The sequence below is a fragment of the Pezoporus wallicus genome, unplaced genomic scaffold, assembly GCF_028554395.1.
Source record: "Pezoporus wallicus isolate ANWC-B61680 ecotype Strahan unplaced genomic scaffold, APGP_CSIRO_Pwel_v1 contig_3952, whole genome shotgun sequence".
Taxonomy (NCBI): Eukaryota; Metazoa; Chordata; class Aves; order Psittaciformes; family Psittacidae; genus Pezoporus; species Pezoporus wallicus.
The window spans coordinates 6,376,247-6,388,138 of NW_026635034.1; the positions used below are offsets into that span (position 1 = coordinate 6,376,247).

Sequence of the window (11,892 nt, forward strand, 5' to 3'; positions counted from 1 at the left end):
CCTTTTGATGCAGCCCAGGATACAGTTGGCTTTCTGGGCTGCAAGCGCACACTGAAGCCGGCTCATGTTCATTTTCTCATCAACCAACACCCCCAAGTCCTTCTCTGCAGGGCTGCTCTGAATCTCTTCTCTGCCCAACCTGTAGCTGTGCCTGGGATTGCTCCGACCCAGGTGTAGGACCTTGCACTTGGCATGGTTAAACTTCATAAGGTTGGCATCAGCCCACCTCACAAGTGTGTCAAGGTCCCTCTGGATGGCATTTCTTCCCTCCAGGGTATCAACCGAACCACACAGCTTGGTGTCATCGGCAAACTTGCTGAGGGCGCACTCAATCCCACTGTCCATGTCAGCGACAAAGATGTTGAACAAGACCGGTCCCAACACCGATCCCTGAGGGACGCCACTTGTTACTGGTCTCCAGCCAAACATTAAGCCATTGACCACAACTCTTTGTGTGCGGCCATCCAGCCAGTTCTTTATCCACTGAGTGGTCCATCCATCAAATTGATGTCTCTCCAATTTAGAGACAAGGATGTTGTGTGGGACAGTGTCAAATGCTTTGCACAAGTCCAGGTAGATGACATCAACTGCTCTACATGCATCATCTTTAAGCTTTCCTTTTAAATAACACATATCATGCAGATGTGCTTATGCTCTCTGCTGCAGAGTGAAGAAGACAGACTTCAACTCAATGCTTTTGCTGGGCTTATTCAGCTGAAAGGGGAACTTGGTGAAGGTACAGTTCCTGAAAGTAATAAAACTAAGTGTTGCTTTGGCCTAAGACATGAAAGAGTCCTGAAAGAAAAATCTAAATACCGCATAGCAAAGAATGCCATTTGTAGGTTAAACGAGCATGCAGCAAAATAAACAGTACACAAATCAAAATTCCTTACTCCCATGCAATAGCTGCCACCATCAACAGATACATCAGATAATGAACGGAGCCATCCCAATAGCAGATCACGTGGCCGTATGCAGTGTTCAGATATGGTTCACCCTAGGGAACATTTATATTAAAAAAGATGCAGTGATTAGAGAAAGAATAATTTATTAATTCAACAGCAGGAAACAATTTCAGAAAAGTAAACTGATGCTCTCTGAATCCAGAGGTACAGGTTTTGACTGACAATGAATGTTTCCAAGCACAGATTTTATTTAGGTAGGATCAGCTATAATTAAATCAGTTCTATATTTGCAAAATAGGGTGTGAGATGGGAGGGAAGACTCTTATGTTACTGTCAGCACTGTTCTGCTATTTTATGGAAATATTACTTTTTCATATTTTAGTGATAAAAGCTAAAGATACACTTAACATGAAACAAATTAAGATACATTTAGCAACCTCGAGGTCCACAACAGTATTGAATATACTGATGACAACATATAACCTTGTAAGCTCCAACTCATTTGATGGATCTTTTCAATGACTTTCATGTCAAGCTCTTACTGAGCTATTTTTGGTGAATGTTGATATTCAGCAGTCAACAGATTCTGCTGACTAGGTATCTGGCGTCATCACTTTTTAACTCCAGTTCCTTTCAGTAAAGTGATTAGACAAAAATAAAGGAGCAATTTTGTTTCTTTCTTGGTAACACATTTCGGTACTTGTCCTGGTTTCAGCTGTAACAGTTATTTTCCTCCTTCCTAGTAGCTGATGCAGTGCTGTGTTTCAGTTTTAGTCTGAGAACAATGCTGATTGTGGTTCTAAGTTACCAGCTAGGCTTAAACCACGACAGTCCTGCAGTACTCATCCACTCCTGAATCCTACCTATAGTTTTCTGCAAACACACACAGTTTATTCAATTCCCACAGAAATAAATACAGAATACCATTATTTAAACCAAGTGAAATAACACTGGAGCTTGAAAAGAGTGCTATTTTTCCCAGATGAGTGATTTCAGGTCACTGAAAGTTTTGTCCATAACCATAACGAAATGGGTCAATGACCAAGTTCAAGAAGACACTTTTGAATGTGTAAATGGCTATTTTCCTCTGGCAAATACTATACCAAGTTATTTATAGTAAAGATTTTACTTACATTTGCAAGCCAAACAATTGCTTACCTCTCTCAAGTAATGAGTCATGAATCCATCAATAATTCCATCCTGTTCAAGTCCAATTATTAGATTCACTACACTGGTAAAGGCAAATACAGCATAAACTGTAATAAGAGAAAGAGTAAAAAAAAATAAATTAATAAAGATTCAGAACCACACAGCTGCTTCACAGTCCAATAAATTCAATCAATCAGGCAGGGATCTATTGAATCAGATGCATTTACTTTGAGGTCACAGATATTTAACATACAACATGATTTTCCCACATAGAGTACTATTTTTTTATCAGTGGCTAGTCAACAAAGTTCTTAGGAAGCTTTTCTTAGGAATACAAAACTCTCTGAGATGGAGGCACAGCCTCCATGGGAAGCCAGTGTCTGCAGAAACAACTATGTAGCCTTTCAAAAGTCTTGGTCATACATAGTGTAAAACCTTGGCTGTCCTCATCTTTTGGAAAGGAGAAAGGACAATAAAAAGGAGGTGGAGAGGGAAATATGACTTGCCATTTTTGGAGGTGAGCAAGACAAACTGCATCAGTCACAGCAGTCCATAGGAGACCTATCTGACAAGTTAGCAAGTCACTCCTTTGACACAGGAAATTTATTTGTGGTAGGTTTGTGCTATTTATTTCCTTTGACTTCAGCCTCATGCAGAACTAATGAGGAGGAAGACAGAAGGCAAATACAGGTGGTTTGTACCCTGCATTGCCTACGGGCCCATCTTGTAAAACTGAAAAAAACAGCAGTGTTTTTTATTCTAGATTTTGCTATAAGGTAAACTAGAACTAATGTGTCCTTTTAAAGGGTAATCATTATCTCTATTCTTTTATGGCAAAGAATCAGTATAGAAATGCTTGAGTTTGCAGACAGCCTAAGCCAGGAACTGGGATGGTTTGAACTTTCCTGTATATCACAAAGGTGACTTAACACAGAAGCCTAATAAAATAGGAGAATTAAGGAATTCAGTCAGAGGAAGAACCAAGCCATGCAGGCCATTGATCCAAAAGTTCCAGAAAGACTAAACAAGTGCACACAGGATGAGATATACGAGAGGTCTACTGTGGAGTCTAAGTCCTGCTACAAGGAGGATCTTAACAGAGCAGGTATGACAGTATTTCAAACAGTCATGGCCCAGCTTGAGTGTTACTCTTGTTCTTTTTCCTGGTCTTTCTTGGCTCCCTAGCACCATCTCACCAGACAGGGTTCTGAAGCCATGCTTTAAATGTTCAATCTGAAATAACTGTCATATATTACCATTTATATAAATTAATACATTCTGATTTTAGCTTCACTGTTACCAAGACATACCATAAAACAGAGGGTCTTTGGGTGGTTTTCTTTTGACAAGAACACGAGCCAACAGAGCAATAAAAATCAGAACCAGCAATCCAACTGGAACAATTATCCAGGAACTGTAACAGTGTGAAAAAGAAAAAGAATTGAAAAGAAAGAAAGAGGCAGAATTTTGCTTGCTCAGCTTTTTTCACCAGCTGTCCTCGAATGCCCACACTCTTAAAGTAACTTCTAATACTTTAAAAGTATTTTAAGTCTCTTTTTAAAATGGTCTTTTTAGTTTTTAAAGTCTGACACATAGTCTGTCATAGAACTCATTTTATAGTTTTGCAAAATTTATGTGCCTGTCTTTTCACATGTGATCATCTAAAAAAAGAAAACGCTAAAATAGCTAGATAAACAACATAGCCAGGAATCTAGATTTGTCTGACCAAAATCAGTATTCATACTGGTATCTGCAAAAATAAACAAAAATGATGGAAAACTTAGAGGCCGATGAGAGGTGAAAGTCACAGAGAGATTTCAAGGCCAAAAAGGATCATTAGGGACATTTAGTCTCAGCTCAGCAATAAATTATCTACTCAGGAAATTACATATTCACAAATAAAACACATCAGTCCCATGGAATACACGTGGATCTAGGTCTAATTTCCAGTTTTGGAAGTGCTACCAAAGGCCTCTAAAAGACAGGATCAGTTGGGAGGTCAGTAAGCAATGTGGGTGAGATCAGCAGAAAAGGCTTTTTCTCTGAAGACAAGGTTATAATGTTAGAGCGTGTAAAGTGGTGCTAGGAAAAAGGATAAAAATCTTTGGCACAAAGAAAATTTGTCTCCTTCCCCAAGAAAACGCAAGTTAAGAAAATCAGTTTGAAATTGGTTTATAGCTCTGGGTAGATTCTATTTAGTTCTCTTTAAGACAAAACTCTTCTCAGTCTTCACTTTTGTGCTTATGCATGGAGTGAAAAAGGAGTGGAAAGTTAGGTAAGGTCCAGAAGCACACACTAAAAATATCTGGCATATGATTTTTATACATAGTACCAATTCTGTGTGTCAAGAAAATAAATTGTGTACAAATAATATTATGACAATATCAGCCTTCGTGCAACTTCACTTAAAATTATTGCAAAAACCGTGCAAGGTCAAACGTATCAGAATATACACACATACTTTGAGTCGGGATGAGCAGCACTAGCGTGTTGGTTTTGTTTATGGTTTGAATGTCCTGCTAGTCTGTTTTCCCGGTGATGAATTTCTTCATACCATTACAGCTGTTAATATTGCAGTGACTTTTCACTGCGGTCTATCATTTTGAAATAAATATTGGCAATGAATCAAGTAAGTCAGCATGTGTTATTCGGCATTTCTCTAGCAATGAGAAACTAAAAATCAAGTTATCGGCCGAAAGAGGAAAATGAGGACGGAACAGATGTAGCTAAGCCTTAAAACCACGAAGCAAATATTTGCAAGTAAATATTTGCAAGTAAAGTTGCAAAACACCGCAGGCTGTGGGATGACAAAATACCACACGGACCTTTAAGTACAGTGTTTTTTCCATGAGGAAAGACCTTTCTTTTCTAGACCTGCGGTTGATCCTGGGATCCTCGTTTTTTGGCAGAGCAAGGGCACATGGACATTTCCAGTTACAACTCGCACGTCTGACGGGGTGCCTGGAGCTGGTGAGTTCTTCCATTCGTTTTAAAATAGAATTGGATTTTGTTCGTGAATGCTGGGCGCCGGGACAGCCTCCAGCGCCCGTTGCCCCGCGGCTCCAGGCTGGGTGCGGGGCAGGTTCGACGGGGCCCCGCGGCACCCCCGGGCCGCTCTATCCTCTCGGAGGCGGTGACCCTTGCTCCGGAGCACCGGGACACGCTGCAGAGGATGCTAACCCGGAGGGCTTGGGGGTCCCGGAGTGAGGATCCCGGGCCAAGAGCCCCGCTCACGTCTCCCCGGTTGCATCCCGGCGCGGCTCCCGTTAGAGGACGCGGGCAGGACCCGGGAGCGAGTCCCCTCTGCCGCCCTACCCGCGCCCTCCGCTGCCCCGCTCCGCCTCCCGCCCGGTCCCGCTCAGCCCCGCGGCCGCAGCTGCCCTGTCCCTGCGCCGCCGCTAAAAATACCCGCCGGGCTGCCCTGGCCGCCCGCACCTCCCTCAGCCCCGCCGCCCTCTCCGCTCCCCTGCCCTGCCCTGCCGCAGGGCGGGAGCCTCCCGGCCTCGCCCGCCTCACCTGCCGGTGGCCGCCAGGCAGTTGAAGAGGTACGTGACGGGGATGGCGGTGAGGGACAGCACGAAGACGCCGGTGGCCGCCGAGGCGCTCATGCCCGCGGCGGGAGGCGGCAGCCGCGCTCTGCGCCCCTGCGAGCGTCGCGCCCGGCCCGAGGCACCGCCTCGCCTCAGCCCTTCCCGCCCGCCGGCCCCTGCCCGCTGCCCGCCCCGCCTGGGGAGGGTTAAACCCGCCTCAGAAAGCGGAGCCGGCCGCGGCTGGAGGTCGGTGCAACCGCCCGCGCGCCCCGGGGCTCGGCCCGCTCTTCCCGCCCCGGCCCAGGCGGTAGGGACCGCCCGAACGGCGATGCCGCCCGCGCGGGACCGTAGTGGTGGGGGAGCGGCGGCAGGGGAGCGAAGGGGCAGCGAACGGCCCCGGCGGGGCGCCAAGCGGCTGCTGCAATAGTTGAAGGAAGCGTTGGGAAAGAGGCTGAACGGGTCGGTTATGAGTAACGGCGCGGCAGCACACCGCAGGTGGAGGCAGCGGGGTGCGCGAGTGGTGTCTGCTGGAATAGATCCTTGTCATAGATAGGAAAGAGGTTACCTTGATCTGGCTAGTGCAGGAGGCTAAGAAACCCGATAAAAAGGTATACATCTCCTTTTACATCAGAATTTAGCCCGGTTATTAGGAATAAGGACATTAGCATTTAAACAGTGTTTTAATTGTGAACTCACTTTTCTATTCAAATGTCAAAAAAAAAAAACCAGAAACCGCATATCCATCACCTTTTTTTCTGGCTTCAAACTTTGTTTATACACAAGTATCAACACTAAACTGTTGGTGCGCGAACAGAAGTGGAATGCATCTTGTGTGCAAGGCAAACAAATGAAAACCACTCCTCCTGGAAGTTAGCGAGCATTTAAACCCAGGACATTGGCAAAAGAGAACGGCCATCCTGTGTTGCCTGGGGAAAAGCAGCAAATGCATTTCTAGCGTGCGAGGCAGGCTCCTGGTTGAAAGCAGGAAGCATTGACGCCGTTGTGAAAGCACCCATTTGCGATAATGGGCTCGATTCCGATTCCTCCGTGCTGAAATGATGCAGAGAACTGCTAAGGTGGCAGAGGAAACAGGGCACCTGTCCATCAGGAAGAGGCTGAACAGCTTGGCATACAAGTGCTTTCTGTAAATACTTGAGGAGTTAACACCAGGGAAAGAAAAGAACGCTTTAATTTGAAGGATAAAGCTGTGAAGAAACTTCTGCTAGTTTCTGGAAACAGCTTCTTAGCTATCAGCAGTAAAGGGTCTTCTAAGTCTTTTACAATGAGTGTAGTGAATTAAAAAACAAACAAAGAAACAAACAGTTTTAGGATGTTATTTGGTAAGTTTAAGCCACTAATTGATATGATTGCCTCTGAGAGAAAGCAGCTTGACAAGCCAGAACATATCTATGTCCTATATATTATATACAAATTCTTTCATAGTTACAAATTACTTTGCATAGTTATTTCAAGTGAGAAAGGTCTACAGCCTGGCCACATGTATATGAATGGGTTAAACCATGCTGCTCAATCAAACTATCTGGTAAAAACATGATGCAATTCCTAAAAGTAATTTAGTCCACCCAAGTGTCAAAATTGCCATTGGATGAGTCAGGGCTAAATTTACCACCTCCAAATGCCTACCTTTCAATGCACAGCCGGTTCACTTCTCAAGCTTTCAAATGTATAGGCTGCTTATTTGTATGCAGCTGCCATGGTGCAGTCTCAAGATTCATGTCTCAAGCTTCGCTTCTTAGTTCCCATGCCCATAAAGTCAAACACTGTATGGAAAACTTCTTTACCACTCCACCAGCATATTCGAAGCACAGATTTACAGCAGGCTTGTTATTCAAGTCCTATTTCAGCTTCTGAATGGGAACTGCCAGGGTACATTGTGTGGTCAGCGCATAGCAGCTCACCAGCACGTTATTTGAGTCTATTGTGTTGAGATCTATGAATTTTTGATAAAAAAAAAAAATTATGAGCATCTGGTAGCATAAAAGACCTCTGAAATGAGACGTTTGAAGCATTTGCTCAAAAGGGCATGTTTTTTCCTTTCATTTTCATCTCTCACCCTGTGGAAGAAGAGCTCCCAGCTCCATCATTCCTTTCCTTTTCTTGACAGAGGAGGCCCCCAAGTCCACACGTGATAGTCTTGAACATGTGGATTCTGGAATGCCATGCTTTCCATATAAAAAAAATCTTAATTTCTAGTAGCTACAGGTTCTTCTAATCCCAGCCTTCCTTCTCTGTTTCTATTTCAGGCTTTATGAAGAAAGTAATATCCCCATCATTCTTGCTGACTTTATTTGTATAGGTGATACCAATTCTAGAGAAAAAGGGGAAAACTTATTGAGTTCACGCACCCCAAAGCCTCTGACCAACTTCCCCATGGGCAAATAATTCAAAATTCGACTTCAAGATAGAAAATAAGTCAAACAGCAAACTATGTTATGGATCAAGCAACACCCTCAGTTCAAAAGCAGGAGTCCTCCAAAACTAACACATGCATTTCTCTAAAGCTTTAAGTGCTCTTATGAGGGAGGAAGGGAAAGAACTTCAGCACTATGTACCACCCTCTATTCACATGAACGGCAATATAAACATTAAGGTAGGAATAGGGTGTCTTTACAACATAGTTACTAATCAAAGCGTTACAGGAAAGCAGTGTTGATAAACTGCTATCACCAAAGTAAGTGTAACCTCTCAGCTTCCTGTCACATACTCAACATTTCTTGATGTTGCAAAAATTTTTTTTTTCCTTCTTTTTCCTGAATTTTATTAATGGTAACATTATCATGTGGCATGTGGATGCCATCACTTGTAGAAAATCATACAACTGTTTAACTATTTAGCAATAATAGATGTCAGGATAAAATTGAAAAATGCAAATATCCTATATAAACTGCAGTGAAGCGTAGGCAAGCAAAATGAAGTAATGAAAACATTAAAATTAAGACTCCTTCCCATGCAGAAATTGTCAGAGAATCATGTTTATTGACAACATGAGATTCCTAAAGTTCTGATCTTATGTTTCATCTGAAAGACAGTCCCTTCAGCAGCATGGTGTTGAAACTGATGGTCTTTTACCACATTGTACATTTCTCTGTCAGAAACTACGTGATTTCTGTCTAAATGGCCATTTTTAAATGGGAAGCCCAACTCTCTCTCAGCCTTATGCCACATGACAGATTCCTCAATGGGAATCCTGACTGCAGCCACAAACCAGATCCACTTGTGTGGCTGCTTGGCTGGTGATGCTCAACTCACAAAGCAGCATGCTTGAGCTGATGTTTGTCAGCTTCTCCATTAGACCATTACAGGATCAACAATCAGTAGTTATAATATGGAAGATATTTCTCTTCTGTCTCTCCACTTAAATGGCAGCAGATCAGTCTTGATTCAAGACTAAGGCAGCATTTGTAAGTGTGCCAGCAAAAGAATGCTGTGGAGGACATGAAAATGCTTTATTAATGGTCAGCTTCAAAGTAGGAGACTAACTGGCTGTTAAGTCTTTAGTCTGGGAAACAGCTCTTATCTTTAATAACTGCTTGTTAAATCATGACAAATTGCAGGGTTTAACATTATATTGAGACACAGCTGATTTTATTTTAAATCAAGGAAATTACATTAATCTATACAAATATAGGTAGGTGAACCTTAAGCAAGCACATGAAGATCAATGCAAGGATTAAGAGAAGCTATTTATAGCTCATGGAAGCACTGTTCATGTGTTCACATCGGCTTTGCCAAGCAGCAAGCCTTCACTGCATTATGGTGCCAGCTACGAAATGCCACCCTGCTACAAAACAACTCTTGTCATTCAATTTTTGTTGAACTAAGCTGATACATTCTTGAAAGTGTACTTCCTCTATTTGCAAGTGAGTTTTTAAGGCAAGAGAATTCAGTAACGAACAGTCCAGATAAAGATGGATTTAAAAGTGCATTAAAAGATAAATTAAAAGCTTAAAGTTTGGAACTTTTGTCCCAGGGGAGCAGCTTGGACCACACATAACTGCAATCCTCTAACACCTTTAAAACCAACCTGTTCTATTTCTGAACAAAACAGAAAAAAAATCCTGTTAGTTGAGGATGTAAGACCTAACAAAGGATGCTGTATTATACATCACAGACTGCATGATGCACCAGAGGCAATAGAATGTAGTCCATATTGTATGCACTGGGGGTCAGGAGGCCATGCACTAATGATCTGCTGAGGATCTGGGGGGATTCTCCAGCAGCAATCACTGCACCAAAGAAGCAGGCAAAAAGGAATTAATGGGTGTCCATTCTACTTCTAAAATTGAGTATCAACAATCTGTAAGCACTTTACACGACATAATTTAAAAAAAAAAAAAAGTAATCCCTGCCCTTAGTGTTTCTCAAATCTGAGACTCTGAATTTGTTTTCTGTGCATGCATGGATCCCCTGCTCCAAAACCTGCAAGGTTACATTACCTGTAGACCCCACATCACAACAGCACAGATTAATGCAAACCAGAGGGAAAATAACAGTAACAGTAATAATCACAGTAACTAGCCCAAGGAAATATCATCATTATTATTATGCATTGTTATTGCAAATTAACACATTTGAGAACTGTAATGCTCCTAATAATTCAGTCACCAGAGTGGTAATACTGATGCCTGTCATTCACAGCAATGGCATAGATCAGATGTAGGAGATTTTAAGAATCTAATTGAACATGGAAAGGAAAAGATGTCATCAAGTGGCCCCAACCAGGAAGTTTAATCAGAAACAAACCTGTGATTTACAATGAATTATTCTCTTCCCTCCTGAAGCAGACAAACTGCTACAAGAACAATTGCTAATCACTGTAAAAATATGTGCCAGCTCAAAAACCCTGATCATAACAACAAACAGCTCCTTAGAACATACACAAAGCCGAGTTCATGTGGGGAAAAGAAGGAAAGGGAGGAGAATTCAAATAATTTCAGGAACAAATGATTGAAAACAATATGCTTTGTAACCCAAACCCTTTTGATGGCTCTCACAGAACTGGCTCCGTTTCACTGGCAGGCAAGACCAGGGCCCCTGGGGCAGCATTCCTGTGTCTCTGGGACATCCCCAGCATCACAAGTGTCTCAGAAATCCCTGCAGTTTCATCAGGACATTCTCTGCTTCTTCCCTGGTGTATGTAAACACTCTCTCTTCCTGACAACAGGTAAAGGAACCTCAAAACTTGGAGAGTACTTCTTGCATGAATTTCCACAGAAAAAAGGCACCAGGTCAGCATGAGCTTGCTCAGGCCATTATGCAGACCTTGAAAATGAGTTGCTCAAAAGTGTAGACACTCCCTGACCTTCTGTTTTGCTGGCTAGTGATCAGGACAACCTTCACAGATATATAATATAATACTGTTGAACTTTTGTCTGCAGCCCTTGATTTGTAGCCATTCTGTTACATGAGATCAAACAAAAAGTTCTTGGGCCAATTTGCACTGCTTACATTATACAAATATTTTTCTCTATATTAGCGTCTGCTGCATTTCCTAGACACAAACTGAGCATGCTGAGAAAGCAAACAACAGGATGGAATTTTAGTGACATTCATATGTAGCTCCTTTTGGGAAAAGCATTGTGTATTATTTCTGATCTGGACTGATGAATACAATCCCATGACATCACATTTAAAAATGGCTGCAATCCACCTACTGGTAATGCCAAAGAAAAAACAGATGACTTTTTTAGGAAGGAAGCTGGCATGAAGATTACAAGGTGAAATGAATATCCGAGGCTCATTGTCTACATGCAGAAAAGTCTAGTTTCAGAAGGAAATCTGTTACTTAATATTCTCTTAGTTCTCACTTCCAGAACTGTTTAAGTTAATGCATTTGGCTTTTAGCTGATCAGATCTTCCAGCATATGGGCATCCAGGTCACATTTCTCCTTTTCTTCATATCCTCTATCCTTTCTTTTGTCTCCTTTCCTGTTTTGTTTTGGGTTTTTTTTAATTTATTTTATTTCTTTTTCTCCCACAGACTTTGATTTCATATTATTTTTATTTCTTTACCCTCATTGTCATAGGGCAAGGGGTAACGGGTTCAAACTTAAACAGGGGAAGTTTAGACTGGATATAAGGAGGAAGTTCTTTACTGTAAGGGTGGTGAGACACCGGAAGGGGCTGCCCAGGGAAGCTGTGATTGTTCCATCCCTGGTGATGTTCAAGGCCAGGTTGGACAGAGCCTTGGGTGACATGGTTTAGTGTGAGGTGTCCCTGCCCATGCAGGGGGGTTGGAACTAGATGACCTTATGGTCCTTTCCAACCCTAACTATTCTGTGATTCTA

The 11,892-nt window shown here is 42.4% G+C and overlaps 1 protein-coding gene and 1 long non-coding RNA gene across 9 annotated transcripts in view; one reads left to right on the plus strand and one right to left on the minus strand.

The window, feature by feature from the left end:
* Window positions 1-5,844, minus strand: part of TM6SF1 (transmembrane 6 superfamily member 1) — a 23,212-nt gene extending 17,368 nt beyond the window's left edge. For 2 of the 8 annotated variants that reach the window (XR_008975125.1, XM_057431485.1), the window contains exons 1-4: window positions 5,571-5,765; window positions 3,365-3,468; window positions 2,064-2,161; window positions 894-997 (exon numbers count right to left, since the gene is read on the minus strand). Coding sequence is in view for 7 of the 8 variants with exons in the window: in XM_057431485.1 (XP_057287468.1) it covers window positions 894-997; window positions 2,064-2,161; window positions 3,365-3,468; window positions 5,571-5,662 (398 nt within the window). In the remaining variant the exon portion in view is untranslated. Of the gene's footprint in view, window positions 1-893; window positions 998-2,063; window positions 2,162-3,364; window positions 3,469-5,570 lie in introns of all 8 variants that reach the window. The other 6 variants (XM_057431401.1, XM_057431101.1, XM_057431019.1 and 3 more) reach the window with 5 other exon arrangements.
* LOC130611226 (uncharacterized) lies at window positions 5,031-11,077 on the plus strand. Its single transcript, XR_008975198.1, has 2 exons — window positions 5,031-5,599; window positions 10,770-11,077. It is a non-coding gene; the product is annotated as an uncharacterized LOC130611226 (long non-coding RNA).
* The last annotated feature ends 815 nt before the right edge of the window (window positions 11,078-11,892 follow it).